This window comes from Petaurus breviceps, unplaced genomic scaffold, assembly GCF_028583685.1.
Source record: "Petaurus breviceps papuanus isolate PSGF00001 unplaced genomic scaffold, PetGlider_PUasm1.0 229, whole genome shotgun sequence".
NCBI classification, from domain to species: Eukaryota; Metazoa; Chordata; class Mammalia; order Diprotodontia; family Petauridae; genus Petaurus; species Petaurus breviceps.
Window position 1 is genome coordinate 6,480,223 of NW_027185903.1, and position 17,639 is coordinate 6,497,861.

The 17,639-nt window shown below is 38.9% G+C and overlaps 1 protein-coding gene across 6 annotated transcripts in view; it reads left to right on the forward strand.

Moving 5' to 3' along the window:
* SLC1A3 (solute carrier family 1 member 3) overlaps positions 1-17,639 on the forward strand; it is a 202,322-nt gene that overhangs the window by 99,182 nt on the left and 85,501 nt on the right. For 4 of the 6 annotated variants that reach the window (XM_069096147.1, XM_069096151.1, XM_069096150.1 and 1 more), the window contains exons 4-5: positions 9,445-9,523; positions 11,722-11,859. In XM_069096147.1, the coding sequence (XP_068952248.1) occupies positions 9,445-9,523; positions 11,722-11,859 (217 nt within the window). Of the gene's footprint in view, positions 1-9,444; positions 9,524-11,721; positions 11,860-12,206; positions 12,309-17,639 lie in introns of those variants that run through there. The other 2 variants (XM_069096152.1, XM_069096149.1) reach the window with 2 other exon arrangements.

Below are 17,639 nucleotides of genomic sequence, written 5' to 3' on the forward strand. Positions count from 1 at the left end.
GGAAGGAAGGAAGGAAGGAAGGAAGGAAGGAAGGAAGGAAGGAAGGAAACTGAGAGGTTATACCTTTGTTTTGTGTCCAGATTCATGATAGACATTTGAAAATTAATTTAGGAGTAGAAAGAAAGCTAAAGAGTTTTGAATTTAAGGACAGAGCCTAACCCTAAACTTCAAAGGTTCAGAAGAAACCTCTTCTCTCCAATTTGCTTAGACCTGGCCAGAAATCTGCTACTGCACAGTGGAGAGTAGAGAGCAATTTATTAGTGCCAGGCCAAGAGTAATGTCTATTTGGGTCTAACCTGGGTACCTATATGAATGTAGTTTTCTTTCTCCAACTATATAGATAGTCCTTATTTTTAGATGAGTTATGTCCCTAGAATTCTGTCTTGAGGGTAAAATTCTGACACTTGAGCTTTTACCTTCCTCTATACAGACCTTAGTGGAAACCAGTGTATGTGTGGGCAAAAATGGAAAATGAAGGATTGATCTTTATTAGATAGTGGACAAAGAACAGAGTGGGGAGTTGGGGAGTGATGAAAAGTGAATACTGCTTATAATCAGTCTTTGTTTACAGAATTGATTTTTTTAAGTAGAAGAAAAAACAGTTTCCACATAATGGAAAACAGAGGGTGAGATTCGGTTTAGTTAAACAAAGAGAGCCAGAGTATAACTTCAGACACACAGCTGAGCATTGATTGCTATATTTAAGTAGTTTTGAGGCTTTAAATAAATTTATCGAGGGATATATAAATATGGTCTTTCAAAATCAATACACAATTGCTACCAGTGATTGATTGATTAAAAACAAAGAGGGAATCAAAGTATAGATGAGTTTATATTTTTCACATTCTCTCTCCCTTCCCCAGAAAGAGTCAAAAACATTTTTCAACTTGAATGGGGTGCTTTTCTCACCAAGTGAATGGACTGATTCCACTTGCCACATCCCAAGCTGTTGGTTTCATGAAGCCAATTTTTGCAACACTAATAGAGAATCCATCAGCGTTGGGTGATATCCTAGGAAGGGACATGCCTTTAGCAGAGAATATGTGGAAATCGATGAATATAAATAGGCAAGAGAAAAGACTGTGGCCTTTGGAAAAAAGAAGTCTAATTCTGCTTAGTTGATTAGATCCATAGATGTATATTAGGATTGACTGACCTAAAGTTCCAGAATAGGAAGAAAGAAAAAATAGACTGATGAACAAGGATTTTAGAAAAGAATTACATTATGAAAGTTCTACTCTCTTCCTACTTCAAACTTAAGGATTTGTTTTAAATAAGGGACTAAAATAGCACTAATAATAAATTTCTGTATAATTTTTAAACATAATGACCATAACTCACACATATATAATGCTTTAAAATTTGAAAAGTATTTTGCATAATCTCTAACTTTTCAAATCATTTTCTTCCATATTATCCCAGTTTGTTCTCACTAAAAAAATAACAGAGACAAATGTGACAATATTCATTATTGTTATTAGTACTATGACTACCGTACTACTATTAAAGATCACAGCAAAAGGTGAGAAACAAGCAAATAATACAGGACTTTATATTCTATTCCCCATATGGGGGGGGGAACAGAGTGGTAAGAATTTGTATAGCACATGATAAGTGCTTTTACAAATATTATCTTATTTGAACCTCACAACTACCTGAGAGGTAGATGCTATTATTATCATCATTTTACACTTAAGTAAACTGAGGCAGAAATTATGTGACTTTCCCAGGATCATACAGCTAATAACTATCTAAGGCTGGCTTTGAACTCAGATTTTCCTGACTTCAGGTCCAGCACTAAGGCAGCACTACAGAAGCATCCTGACCCCAAACTATAAGTCAGTTCCCTGTACAAACAAATTACCCTAGGTTAAAGGCACTCTGTTGGTTTACTCTCCTAAAGCTATAGTTCATGAGCCCCCACCAATGTGTTTACCTTTTAATAGTCATCCAGAAGATACAATTAGCTCAGGTCAAAAGCATTTATTGAAATGGCATGATAAGAAAAAAAGCAATAACACTTTCCTTCCTTTTACTTAGGGTACACTCACAAATTCACTAGGAATTAGCTTGGAGAGCAGACACGAAGGTCACAAGTGGGGGAGGCAGCATTGTGCAGTAGTAAGAGCATTAGCTCTGTTGTCAAAACGCTGCCTCTGACATTTGCCATCTTGGTGACCTTGGCCAAGTCATTTAGCTTCTCTGGGTCTTAGTTTCCTCATCTATAAAATGATGTTGGATTATTAACATTGGAGGCCCCTTCCAACTTTAGATATGTGATCCTTGTATTAAGGGTCATTAGAAAAAAGATCTTAAATTTTCTACTCCATACTTTTAGAACAAGACATTTTATCACAAAAAATGAGCCTGATTCTCCTCCTCCTCCTCCTTCTCCTTCTTTCTGGAAAGGGTAAAAGTGGTAATGGGTAAGGTATTTGTCAGAATTACAAAAATATTGGTGCTAAGCATACCATTCCATATACTTCTTATAGGATTAAGAGCCAAGAAGGAAACATCAACTTTTTCTAGAAAGTTTGCCTCAGATTTAAACAGGCCTGAGTTTCACATTCCAGGGGCTGTGTTAGAAATACTATTTACTGAAAATCACTAAAGAACTCTAGGTCAGAACAAGGAACCAGGAATAGGCAAGGTAGTCACATGGAGGAAGAAGCTCACAAAGATACAACAAGGATACTTTTAAGTATTTTTTCAAATATAAATATTTTTGGTGACAGAAAAAAATTTTGATGCACTCTCTGTGACTTATTTTGTGATAAGTAGCATTATGTGTTGCAAAGTACACACACAGAGAGCACAATTTTCAAACCTTACCTGGTATGGGCAAATGTGTTGAGATCTAAGAGACAAGTAAGGATAAAAGACAGGGCTCTTCTGCCAACACACTGTATTGGCTTTTCCAAATTATTCTAAACTTCTGTGTGACTCAATTTCCCTATATGTAACAGTGGATAATATGATTGATTATTCACCAAGGTTGACATAAGAAATGTTTACTACTCACTGTTTGTCCATGATCCAGATTAATGCTGAAATGAAAGGCTTTAGTGGATTAACTAATTGACACATTTATTGATTGGTTATTAGTATTTAACCCTGTATAGAGTTCTATGAGAGATATAAAAGAAATTTAAATGGGGCCCCTGCTTTGAAGAAGCTTAAAGTACAGCTGGAAAGGTTATACAATCATATGTGAAGCAAGAAATCTGGTAACAGTACTGTAAATACTTATAGTTCTGCTCAGCCTAGAAGTCCTTTCATTTGCATTCCTAACTTTTTTGTAAGATTCAGAAGGAATAGGGATTAGTATCCTAACTGCCTAAAAAGGGTATGGGAATGAAGCAGGGAAGAGTATGAGATGGATGGATTCACAGCTAGAGAATGGGAATCCATAGAGAATTAGAAACCTAGAACAAGACACCAGATTTCCACATCGAGGGAGGCCATTTTGTTTGTTTCTTTGTTCAGAGACGTTTTTATTAGACATATGCTCCCATAACAAAATACATGAGGAAACGAGAAGGACTAGAGAACTTGACAATGGCTTACATTCCTTTGAAATTCAAGGACTGGGCCTACTTATGCCATGAATACGTTTTAGAAACAGGTGATAGGAAGGAGCCAAGTTCAAATCTGGGATCAAAAGCAAAATTACACTTCCTTTTTCTATACGTTCTACCATCTTCTCTTTCACTTACTATGAAATAATGTCACCATGTTATATCAACCATTCCTGAGTAAAGTCTCGAGGAGCCATGTGGTTTGATGCAGTGTAAAGAAAAAACAAATTTGTTCCTTCACTCCAGAAGAGAAAAGATTGTTGCTAGAAGGCAGTTTTTGAGGTCCCTTCTAGCCTAAAACCTATAATCATGCTATTAAAGGTCACTAGCAGAATGTAAACAGAAAAATAAATGTAATACAGTTCTTGACTTTTCTAGTTCATACTATTTTAGAACAAGAGGCTTTACAAAAAAAGAAGGAAACAGATTCATTTTTCTTTCTTATTGGAAGTAGTAAAAATGGTAATTAGTTTGGCATTCGTAAGAATTACAAAATTTTATGCTGAGCATAATTCTTGTAAATGTGAGCACCAGGTTCTACAGAACCTGTGGGAATGGTTGAGTAAACCACCCAGAGAAATTTTTCTTTCCTTATTTTCTGTTTTTTCATCCTCAAACAATGTTCCATCCTCAATTTGATCAAATCAGCAACTCTAGCTTTTACTGGTTAGGGACTTAATTGTCTTCTGGTCAATTTGGGATGTTGGACCTATGTGGAAGAGATTGTGTGTCTCATCTTGGGTGGTCTAAAGCATCTGGTAACTTTCTTGTGTACCAAGATGTTATTCTCAAAGGGTAAGGCCTGTCTACTGAGGTCAAGATGATTATTATTTTTAGATTCCCTTTCAGCATCTGGGTTCCTATCTCACCCCCCACTCCTCCTTGGAGAAGACTGCCTTTTGAAGATTCATGCTTCATGCTGTAATTTGTTGATGATAGAGTTGGTGTAGTAGAATATGTTGTAAGAAAGACATTAATACTTCATTTCTTCATTCATTACTTCATTCATCCATCCATTCAGCAACATTCACTCCCAAACTCCAGAGCTGACAAAATACCTGAGTCCAAATTCCATTTCAAAATGATGTATCTTTTTTATCCTTTTTATTTTTTTTCTATCCAACCAAAAATTTTAGTAGGATCATAAATTTTGAGCTAGAAGGGTCTAGTGAATTCCTGGGTACACGAATGTCCAGTGCAGCCTGTCATTTTACATATGAGGAAACTAAAGCCTAGAGGGGTCAAGTGATTTGACTAAGGTCACAGGGGTAGTAAGTGGCATGGCAAGTATTTAAACCCAGGTCCCCCAACTCCAAATCAAGCATGTTTTCCATTCTACCACACTGCCTCCTAGTTGGTTAAAAGGGAGGAAGACAGTTTTGCAAAATGGGTCAAAGCACATCAATATCCCTTCAGTTTTAACCTTTTATAGAAATACATTTGTCCTTACAATGACCATTCTTTTTTTTTTTTTAAAGCAATTGGGGTTAAGTAACTTGCCCAGGGTTACATGGCCAATTTTTTTGTGTGGGTGTTAAGTATCTGAGGCCGGAACCCATCCCAGGTCCTCCTGACTCTGGGGCCGGCGCTCTTACTCACTTCGCCACCTAGCCTCCCCACAATGACCATTCTTAAGCTGACTTTTCCAATGATCTGCTGTGTCCACTTGATTTTAGCTTAGAGATTGAAATGATATTTAATCTTCCAATGACATGTTTGTTGTTTGAACTCACTAGGGGACTGGGGCATACTGTTCAAAGGCTTCCTTTTTGAGCATTTAATACAAATGAAGGAGAAATTACTCAAATCAAGCTCAATTTTGCTCATACAGTCTCAAATTGGCAATACTCATTGCATTTCCTTTAGCCCCAAATGTAATGTCTGCACAGAGGCGGGGATATCAAACCTCATTAGAAGTCATTCTCTTTGTAATTGTAATTTTCTTTTGTTCATAGTGTAAATCAGCAGAGGATTTGTCCAGGGACAATGAAACTCTATTCATTAGCTCTGTGCCATGTTATTCGTGTTAACTTTACTGTGAGTGAAATCAATTCCCACAAATAGTAATTCTGTCTTACAGACAAGGAATTGGCCAGCCCCTGTTCTATACCTAGGAACCCCCTCTGTGCCCTGTCATTGCCAGTGGGGAGGGGGTGTTGTAGACTGTGGGAACATGTTTCAGGGGAAGCTTTTTTCATTACTGGGTTAGAATGTAATCAGAAACCTGAACCACTCTCCAAAAAAGCAATCCATCTCTGTATTCAGAACGTTTCCTCTAGATTACTTTCTGATCACTGACCTTGAAAGTTGTCTCACCTTTTAATTCTGCAGAGCATAATGAATTCTGTTAGAGCAGAGGGTTGGGTTTAAAGAACATCACACCCCTCTTGTAAGGAGGTGGGGGTGAGAAGGGTAAATTTGAAAGCTAGATAGGCACTTGAGATTTTGAGCAAAAGCCAATTAAAGTCTTTCCTAAGTTTTAGATTTATTTTGACTAATTTCAACTGGGTTCAAGAGTAGGGGGAAATATTCCATACTAATTTAGAAATTTAAGTAGGAGAAACAGGACGTATATAGGCCCATTTTCAATAATCCCATTGTAATACCCTGTATCTGAGCATTCCTGGGACTAAAGAATATATATGTATTCATATATATGTCCTATAAATAAACCTATAATATAGACTATTTATATTAATATATGTGTTCACCATAACTTCCAAAGAGCCTTGATTTCATTACTCTGGGCATTCCCTCTACTGGAGTTATAACACTTCCATGCCTTAAAAGATAATTTAATGTCCTGATTTAAAAAAAAAGAAATCTTAAATCAAATAACAGATGATCTTCTGGTGATAACCCTATCTGCACTTAGCTATGAAGGTTTAGGACAGCGGTGTCCACCTGGAGGCTTAGAGGTCATAGGTTCCCCACACCTGGTTTAGGATATAGACACATAAGTTAGCCTCTCTCATAGTCTTTCCAACTCATTAGACACTATCAGAGATTACACTCAGGTAGTAAAGCCTTTAAGACCACAATGTGGTATCAAAGGAGTACTTTACTGCAGGAATATACACATATCAATACATAAATGTGTGTGAGGGGTATATTTAGAAAAGGAGGGGAGAAACAGATAGACAAATAGATCATTCCATATATAACACAGAGGCATACATAGAAATTAATTGGTACTGTGGCTAGAGTAATCCAATTGTCAGGACACTTGGATATCAGACCCAAATCTTGATACTCATACTGTGTAATCCTAAACAAATCCCTTAACTTTCCTGAACCTCAGTTTCCTTATCTCTAAAATAGGCATAATAATATTTTTTCCTACCTGGCTCGTAAGGCTATTGTAGCAATTTATAAACCATAAATTCTAAGGAAATTTGAATTCTCCATCCGATATTGTTATACAAGCATGATATGATATATAGAGAACCAGTCTTAGAGTCAGGAAGACCTGAGTTCAAATTTGACCTCCATTATTTACTGGCTATGTGACCCTAAGCAAATCACTTAATCTCTCAGTGCCCCAGGCCACTCTCTTAGATGGGAAGTTGTAGGGCAGGTGCTAATTCACATTTGTGGTAGGAGATTACTCACTGGGCATTTCCTATATCTGGGAAATCTCAGTTAGTATCATGTGTAGATGTGTCTGTGTGAACACTAACACAAGTCAAGTTACACTAAAAACTATGACAGTTCTAAACAGTGCCCTGGTGCTAATAGTTGAAGTTTGAGTTGGTCAGCCAAGGCCTAAATATCATTCTTTTTTTAATAGAATTTTTTTAATTTAATATTTTTATTTTTTCAAATTAAATGTCATTTTTTTTGGAGGGGGGAAGGTGGGGCAATTGGGGTTAAATGACCTGCCCAAGGTCACACAGCTAGTACATGTTAAGTGTCTGAGGCTGGATTTGAATTCAGGTCCTCCTGACTCCAGGGTCAGTGCTCTATTCACTGCACCACGTAGCTGCCCCTAAAAAGTCATCCTTAATCCTCAATCGTGCTGATTCTCAGACACCTCCAGCATACACACCTCTAGAGGCTAAGCAGACCCTTAGAGTTGCAGCAGATATTGCAAAGCCAGGGATTCTGCTTCTCCTGGTGCCTGGATCTAATCACATTCAAATAGCAGGCTACAGTTTACACAGTGTTTTCTTCATAACTAATCAATCAATAAACATTTATTCAGTGCCTATCATGTGCCAGGTAGTATGCTAAATTCTAGGGATGCAAAAAGAGGCAGAAAGCAATCCCTGTCCACAAGGAGTTTACAGTCTAATGGGGGGAGGGGGGGACAACATGCAGATAAATATATACAAAGCAAGCTATATACAGGCTACACTGAAAATAATTAGTAGAGGGAAGACACAGGAATTAAGGGGAGTTGAGGAAGTGTTCCAGTAAAAGTCAGGGTTTTATTTGGAACTTCAAGGAAGTCAGTTGGCAGAATTAAGGAGGGAGAGTGTTCTAGTCATGGGAAACAGCCAAAAAAAATGCCCAGAGTCCAGAGATGTCATGTTCATGGTACATCCAGGGCCAATGTCACTGGATCAAATTGAGTTTGGTGGTACAAGCATGATTCTCCCTCCTTACCCATAAGGAAACCACACAGGGTGGTAGAGGAAGACAAGTGGAGAAGAGCTTAATGAGTTGCTCCAAATCACATAGGAAGCCCATAACAGAGCTCCAGGGGTTTTATTTGCCCTGTCTCCCAAGAGCTCAAGCAGTAGGATTTTACATGGTTTCACTTACCTTCTATTCAATCTGACTCAAGATCACACAATTTCAGGCTTATTACTTCAAAGGTCATACCAAAATAAGAATTCCTACTCCAACATTCCCCCCCCACACAAGTAATAATCATCCATCCTTCACATCAGTTTGTACAGTGACAGAACTCACTTTGTCCTGAGGCAGCCTGTGCCTCTTTTGGACAATTTTCATCGTTAGGTAGCTTTTCCTTACATCAAATCTACATTTTCTTCTATATTAACATTTCCCTAGATAGATGGAGCAGTGAGTGTGGAGTTAGTAAGACCTGAGTTCATATCCAGTCTCTGAACACTTACTAGCTTTGTAACTCTGGCCAAGCCCCTTAACCTATTTGCCTCAACTTTCCCAACTCTAAAATGGGACTAATAGCCCAACTTTGATGTGTTGTGTGGATCAAATGAGATGACATTTATAAAGTGCCTGGCACATAATAGGCACTATATAAATTTTATTCCCTTTTCTTCCCCTCTTCTCTCTCCCACCAAACCCTCCCCCCACCCTCCTCATCACTCCTAGTTCTATGAGGAACTGATAAGGGACAGACTTTCAGTTGTGGCTGGTCTGCTTACCTTGATGACTTTCCTCCTCTGAAAAAATGTGCTACCTGAATTTTTTATTTCACCTTATTCCTCAAGAAAGAGTACACAGCAGGATTTTGCGTGGTTTCACCTTCTTCCACATGATAATCTCACAATTGGAGGTTAAGCTGGGTTACCCGAATAGTCTCTTCAGAAATACAAATACTCCCGGAAGGTTAAGGAGCTGTCATTCATAAACAATTCAGTCAGACAACTTTATTCTAACATTTGCCTAAGAGCATCTAGAGCAAGGCAAAAAGGGGTTTTGATTAGGTATGGGGGAGGCTGAAGGGAGTATATGTAGGTAAGTTTGAAGCACGGGCACCTGGGGCTAGGGCAGGCTTGGGGGGGATGCTGTGGTGGGGAGGCTTGGGTCAATATGAGGGTTATGGGAACCTGGGGGCCTGATAAGGAGGGGCACCAGGAGGTGGGGGAGGGTGCAGATAAGGAGGTGGGAAAATGTCAAGGACAAACTTCACTTATTTCAAAATTTTGCCTAGGGCCAGCCCTGCATCCTGGAAAGGGGGACGAAATTCTTCCTCCTCCTCTTCCCTCCTGCTCACAGGACCCAGAACTCAGGCTAGTACTAATGGGACTATAGTTCTATTATATTATGGGTTAAATAGGCTTTTTCGGGTTGGCCTGGGAATTTAATCACCTTTTAGAACATTGTTCCTATAGGGAAATGTGTCCTGAGTTCCAAACAAACAATTTACCAGGTAAGCTTTTGGAATACATCCCATCAGTAATCTGCAGGTCTGCCTGAGTTCTTAAATCACTCTTTATTTATTTGCTGCTTTGGCTTCCTGGTATTGACAGGTCTGAGCCCCAAAGGACATGGCTATTTTGTTGAATAGGCTTAGTGAACATTTCAATTGCAATTGATTTTCAAAATACCAAGTGTTTAAGTATATTTTTTAAAATAAGTAATAAACATTATTATCATTCTTAACTGTAATATAATAATAATAATATCTGAGAAAGGCAACATGGCATGGCATACTGTAAAGAGACACAGCTTCAAAGGCCAAAAGGTCAAGGTTGAAATCTCAGTACATACTAGCTTTCTGACCCTGGGCAAGTCACCTAAACCTAAGCCTAGGCAACTCTCTAAGATCATAATTTTCAGAACAGTTGCTGGTCTGCCTTTAGCAGGGAAAGTTTCTTCACCAGGAGCTTTCTAAGTGAATGAGATCAGAGGTCAGGACAAATAACACTAGACATTTATAGCATTTTAAAGTTTGCAAATTGAAAATCAACTAAGTAACTTCTCCAAGGTCAAAATTTAAAAGACATATATGTTTGTATATACATATATGTGTATACATTCTTAGAAAAATGTTGATCTATTGTCGACCTATTTGCCATAGGTAGGCAATACAGACCTAGACATTCATTGCAAGTCCACTATTTTCATGTGACTGATTTATCTTGTGATTTGGAAGACTGGTTCTCTAGTGATTATGCCCCAGTATGTATCTATATAATGTAATCACATAGTGAATGTCGCAGTTCATGATAGATAGACATACACATACACATCGACACAGATAGATGCAGATAATGATATACAAATATAGGTATAGATAAAGAACACAAAGTATAGGATCATTAGATATGCAGCCATCATTACAGAATAGTATAGTGATTGACTGAAGAATGCTTTGTAAACATAGTGTTTATCTCCTTCCACAGGGAGAGGAATCCATGTATACCTAACTCTTAGTTAAAGGAATTGTCAAAGTGCCTTACCAAAGCTGGAGAAGCTGCCAGCTTCTTTGAACCACCACACTGTAGGATATATTCTGATGGTATTCACTCAAGTGGCCAAACTGCCTCTCCCATAGATTTACCTATGGAGAAGTGGGGGGAGGGGATAGTACAGATAGCCTGAATTGGAATCAGCTGTGTCCAATAAATAGCGGCCTAAAACTTCTGTAATTTTTGAAGCCATCATGGGAAATCATTTTTATCTTGAAATCAAAAATGTGGAGAGAAATGCCAAAATGTAAATAATTGTTTAGTACCATTTGCCAAAGTAAAGTCAACTTCTTAGTTTAGGAATACACAAATGTATTGTGCAAGACTTGATTCACTCATCAAATTATCTTGTCTGTTACATTTAGATTTGTGAAATATGGAAAGGGAAAAAAAAAGAAACAAAAAATCAGAGAAAACTAGGTTGTTGTTTTTTTTTTTTCTGTTATTGTTTTTCTTCTGTCACTTGCCCCTGGACCCTCAGGTCTTTATGAGAAACAAACTTATGCCACAAAATTGCTGAAGTAGTGTCAAATGAGACTTACAAAATATGAAGTGAACACAAATTAGATTACAGTCTGCTTTTATAATTGGCATTGGAAGACAGGACTAACAACTGTGCATGCCATACACTAGCTGTGTGACAGCAGGCTTTTGCCCCATACAGTTTTTTTATAATAATATAATTTGACCTGGGGCATATCCGAATCAGTGTAATGTCGAACCATGTCAGAATGCTTTCTCACAGTATGAAAATTAAAGATATTTGAATTTAATAAACCAGAGAACCTGAAACTTGAAAGAATAAGCAAGTCTTTTCAAAACAGTGACGTCAAAAATGTGCATACCCCCTTGCTCCCAGAGCAGCGCAAATATTTGCCTCCTAAATAAATGTTCTTGTGTCAGACACATGGCAAACACCAGCCAAACATTTGCCCCTTTTTGAATAGTCTTGATTTTGTTTCAGAAAAGACTCAGTTTTTTTCTTTTTTTTTTTTTTTACCCCTCCTTTTCCTCAGGTACAATCCTTGGATTTACTCTCCGGCCGTACAAAATGACCTACCGGGAGGTGAAGTACTTTTCCTTCCCAGGAGAACTTTTAATGAGGATGTTACAGATGTTGGTATTACCACTCATCGTCTCCAGCTTAGTCACAGGTACCAAAGTCAACTTTGCTTTGCTTTTTCCTATCTTTTGTTTATCACAATAAATTGTAAAAGTGAAAAGCCCCTCGGTTTTGGCTGGATGCATGTTCCAGTCTAGAACGAAAAGTTCCCTTCAAAATGGTGGCAGGGAGGTTTTTTTTGTTTTCGTTTTGTTTTGTTTTGTTTTTTAGTAATGCATGAGTGATCACGCCTCTCCCATTTGACCAATCACAAAGGGAAACGGATTTTAAATAGCCAATTAATCTGCTCTGTCTTCAGTATGAAAGAGGTACCCTTCTGAAAACACGTTCTCTACCGAGTACAACAGGTCTGTTTTCTCACCCTCTTATCCCACCCAGATAACATCTGGTTGGACAGCCTATTAGCTATTGATGCAAGAATGCTTGTTCTAAGAACCGCCAAGACTTGAACTGCGGCCTCCGTGGAAGCCTCACCACGAGGTAATGCCACCACGACACACCCACAAGACTCTGCTGCCACCAGCAATGTATCTTTTCTGACCTCCCTGCATGATTTCGTTTCCTTCTCCAGTTATACTCCCCACCCCCCAAACCTTTTCAACGAGGGGAGAACTGGGAGGGGGTGGGGAGCCTTTTCCCATGTATAATATATATGTTTTCCCTATAAAGTGTCAAGGTTCATTTCACCTCCTGAACTGCGGAATTCCAGAGTAGAAACTAGCAGGATAGGATTGTGTCCTCCTGAGAGACAGGGAGAGAGAAGTAAAAAGAGTGTGTGTGTGTGCGCCTGGGATAGGGGCCACAAGTAACTCCTGACCGGGTTGCTGTTGAAAGCTTATTTGCATGCTCGCTCGTGATTGGTGCACACCCGTGGAACTGAGAGGCTCGAGAGCTATGTCCATTCCTGAGCATTCCACCCCACCCACTCTCTCATTCCCCCGACTTCAGCACATCCACTATGTGTAGGCAGAATGCTGGAAGGCACCGGAGCTGTGAAGTTTAGCTTCTGGAATCAGAGGGGTAGTTCAGACGTCAAATCACACCAGCTCTTTCTGAGCCAGAATCCGACCCATCCAGCTACCTCTCTCACCTCGGGGGCGGGGGGGAGGGAAGGAGGGCATATTTGAAAGCAATAGAATTTTAAGCTAAAAAGGACCCTGGAGATCTTCTCATCCCATCCCCACATTTTACAGATGAATAAACTGAGGGATGTCCCAAGAAAGAAAGCGACTTAACCACTGTTCAGTATCTAGCTAGTAGCAGAGCTGGGACCTGACCACAGCTCCCTCGAACTTCACAGTCAGTGCTTGACTCATTTTATCGTGATGTCTGTCATGATCCACTTTAGAGATTTATGACTGTTAAGTGCTTTGTAAAGCTTAGAGCACCCTATAAATGTAAACCATTATTAGTATTACTTGTCTCCACTCACCCAGTATCAGATTCACTGCATATTGCATGTATCCCAGTAAGACAGGGAAAGTCTGACACCTACCCCCCACCCCTACCCCCACAGGCCACCTTAAAAAAAAAAAAAGATATTTCTGTCTGGCACATTTTGGGTACTTGTTTGCAAACTAACTCTTCATCGCCTGATAATACGCTATTGCACAAGGATACTTCCACATTTGTTACTTCTGTGCTGCAGTTTTTCTGGGAAGCAAGTTGTGTACAAATAGTCCAGAACAGAAAAACACACTTTTTAGTGGGTTTTATTGGAACAATGAGTTCCTCACCACTGTTCCTGCTTCCTGCCCCTCTGACAGTCCTTCAGTGTCACCTGATAGGACCATCTCTCTCTTTTCCTAAATTTGGCACACCCCATTAGGGTCCTTTATTCCTTTTAGCTTGCTTTTCTCTCTTGCAAGGTGGGACAAAGGCCAACATCTTTTGCTCCTGGCAGCCCTGCTGAGACCCCATTGCTAATAGTCACTAATCACTGGTTGAAGGAGGTCAGCCAGAGATCCTGTTGTGTGTTATTTGATTATAGAAAACGTTTCTTCGATTCCTTGGACATCCCAAATGACAGCTGTAAACTTGGCATTGTTGATTTGAAAGAGAGCTTCCTGGAGGGAGTGGGAGGTACTGACTGGAAGGACAAGACCCCAAAAGACGGCTTTTGGCAACTCTCTTTGGAAGGCTTTTGTGACTGGAAACCTCCAAGGTAGAAACCTAAAGTTTAAAAAACAAAGGAAAATGGAATTGCAGCCAAGTTGTTGCTGCCCACTTTATGGGTACCTGCTGAGTTCAAGAATGGAAAAGTAGTTGTAGCAGCAAGGCAGATGGGACCAGAGCAGGGAGCCAAACTCTCTGGGCTCACTGCCCCCCAGGACCTGACTTCTCTTTTAACTATACTACCTGAGTGAAGGCTTTATGAGTGAGTTTCTCCTCCCCATTCTGACAGTCAGTCTTTGTGTGATTTTAGCCAAGTTTCTCAGGCCCTCCCCTTGTTTTCTTCCTTTATTTTTTCAGCATCCTTGGAGACAGTTGTATACCTGCTCACTAAAAGATGAGCAAAAAAGTGTTTAGAGCTGATGTAGGCACCTTTTAAGTTAGCAGAAGTTAGCATGTGACATGCTTGTAGGGCTGTGTAAAATCCAGACATGAGAGAAGTTTGAAGTTTGAAAGATGAAGGAACTGGCTAGGCAACAGGTGGCTGATTTAGTCCCTTCCTTCTCCCTTTCTCCTCCTCCTGTGTACTTCTCAACTGCAAGTAAAGACAAAAAAAAAGTTTATTTTGCTCTTTTATTTTGCCTATCTTATGAAAGGCTTGGTAGCAGAGAAAGTTAAAACTCTTGGACAGAATGCAGTTTGGGGACTGTTGTTGGGTTCTGTGTACTGAGCCTGTACTAGACTTGTGCTTCATTTACACAAGAAAGAGAAAATTCATTAATCTTGGTCTTAGAAAATGATTGTTGGACACAAAGAGATCCTAAGTAGTTATTCAGTTTCAGAGAACTTGCCTATATGAAAGAGACCAGCTCAAAGGTATCATTCAACTTGCCAAAGATACTTCAGGCTTTTGTGCCAAAGGAGTAAGTCAAAGCCACATATTAGTTTGACTGTTTCTGATGAGTTGGCATATACCCAGTAGCCTTCTGTGGCCTTTCTAAAGGTAGGTGATTTCATGATAAGGGAGCTTGTCTTTCTGAAATGAAGCATATTCAGACTCAGACATCCACTGGGATATGACTGGACCTCAAGTGTGCAGCTTTTCCTACAGAGTGATAGCTCTGGGCCAAAGTTTAACCCATAACAGGGACTCTGCTACTCAACACACCATCTCCTGCATGCTAAACAAATAGCTATCAGAAAACAGGTACTCTACATCTTGTTAGTGTAGTTCAGGTTGTTTAATTGATGCTAGCCTTTTCTCTGAATGCCATGAATGCCAGCTTAAGAACTCAGAGGTCATTCCCCAGTGAAATGCTTTTTCCATTGGGAAATCTATTGAGAGTGAATATTCTGACTACAGCCCTCTCTGCTTTTGGGTAGGACAGATCCGAAGTACACATCAAACCCACACCCATTACTTTTCATTATTTTATTTGGCCAAAGCATTTCATTTAGGGAATTAAGGAAAATGTACCTTAACTTTAATTCTGCCAATCTTACCTTGAAATTTCCCCTGTGAAGTCCCATTTATGCTCTTTGAAGTAGAATATTCATATTTGATCATTCTAACTCCTCTAAGAAATGTTTTCCTAAAATTCAAATCCCCATACCTATTGAAGATCTGAAGTACATGGAGGGCAGATTAGAATTTGAGAAACTAAGGGAAAGAATTGGGGTAAAAGCTTTTCAGCCAAGTATTTAATTTTCTTAAGAGAAGAGTAAGTCTATTTCAATATAGAATAAATGGTATCTGGCAATATGTGACTAATTTCATCATTGGCTCCGTCCAAGGTAGGTTTTTTCAGGCCAAAGATATTACACATGTTGGCTTTCTGAAGAAGTTAACAGTAAAATGATTAAATCTTCATGACATCTGACACATGGCCCCCTGTTGACTTTTGGAATCTCTACAGCAAATTAGAGCTAGCTTTCCCATACATATTTATTCTTCCTCTCCTTCTTCCTCTTTTCCTCTTACCCCTTTCTCATCATTTCAGAGTCCCTAAAAATGCATTTATTTTGAATCACTATCTGTATCTTTGACACAAAAGTCTGCATAAAAGACATTATTTTGGTCATGTTTCCATAGTAGAAAGTGAATAAGGTAGGTGACAGACAGCAGGCATTGAGACAGGTAGCCAGGAATTTTACATATTCAATCTTTACATCTCTTGGTAAAATTGTGAAGCAGGAAAAAAATTGCAGTAAGCTCCCTTCCCCTCCCTCACCCCCCAGTCTCCCTTTCTGAAATCACATGGTATAATTTCAGGCATATAAATTCAGACACTCAGGAAGGAAAGATTCATTTAGTCAGAGGGCCTTCTTGATGTACCTCAAATGACAACAACATGGGCAAACATCATTTCATATCTAGTTACGACTGACACTACCTACAGAAAGAAAAAGTAATTTCACTACTTACCATAGGGAAGAGAGAGTTTGATTGACTTTAAGAATATAAACTAAAAGGTAGAGTTGTAGAGATGTATCATTCTTCTGGTCTTCTTAAGATTCAAATTTAACAAATGTTAACACCATCTATATGTAGACCTGTAAGCTTGAGGTGGCATCTCTGAGGTAATATCACAATACATGTCACATAGTATTTTAATAGTTTCCCTACGTATATTTTCTCCAGTAAATTCATTAAACAACTTACCACTGAAGTCAGGCAGCTTGTGTATCATAAGAGATTTCACAGTTACAGACCAGGGTCTTGTGCATCTGGAAGAGAAATGGTCAGTTGCACTTGTGGAGATGGGCATTTTGTAAGTGCAAGATATGTGGAACAAACAAAGGGAGAAATTTAACCCAAAGTTATTATGGCTTCATGTAACTTATTTGAACATGTAATTCTCAAGGTTGATTGTTTGCAGAAACAAGGAGATGGGGCCTAGACCTGTGATTTCAATGATTTAAGACAGCAGTTTTGTTCTCAGACTCCCTTTACATTCTTAACAACAAAGAGTTTTTGTTTATGTGGATTTATCTATCAATATTTAGCGATTAAAACATCTAAATATTATTATAAAAATAGTTTTGCCCTTGCAAGTTCCCTGCGAGAGTCTCCATATTGAGAACTGCTGGCTTAGGGAAATCCCAGGTAAGGAAATTCCCTTCACCAACGTAGGTCTGCAACTTCTCTGCCACTTCTAGCCTCAGAAAGCTAGAGGGTTGGATTAGTTAAGTGATCTGGGGTCACACAGCTAGTATGTGTCAGAATTTAAGACTTGAATGCAGGTTTGATAGTTTCTAGGACCTCTCTCTCTCTCTCTCTGTACTCTGCCACTGTCTCTTACATGAACTGAGACTTAAAAAAAATTAAAAAAAACTTTCAGTAGTTCACCCATAAAACCTTTGGTGTGTGCTTGTTGCCCTCTGGGAAAGAAGCTGAATCCAGCAAGCTTCTTACTTTTCAATTATGCTCTTACTTTCCTATAACCCTGTTTGGATGTTTAAGGCATAGATAGATTTTTCTCCCCTTCAGAAGAATCTACAAAATCATTTACCAGCAAAGGAATGGCAGAATTTGGGTTGGTTTTCCTCTTGTAGTCACTAAGAAACCTCTGAAGAGAAAGAAAGGAAAGAAGGAAGGAAGTAAGGAAGGAAGGAGAAAGAAAGAAAGAAAGAAAGAAAGAAAGAAAGAAAGAAAGAAAGAAAGAAAGAAAGAAAGAAAGAAAGAAAGGAAGGAAGGAA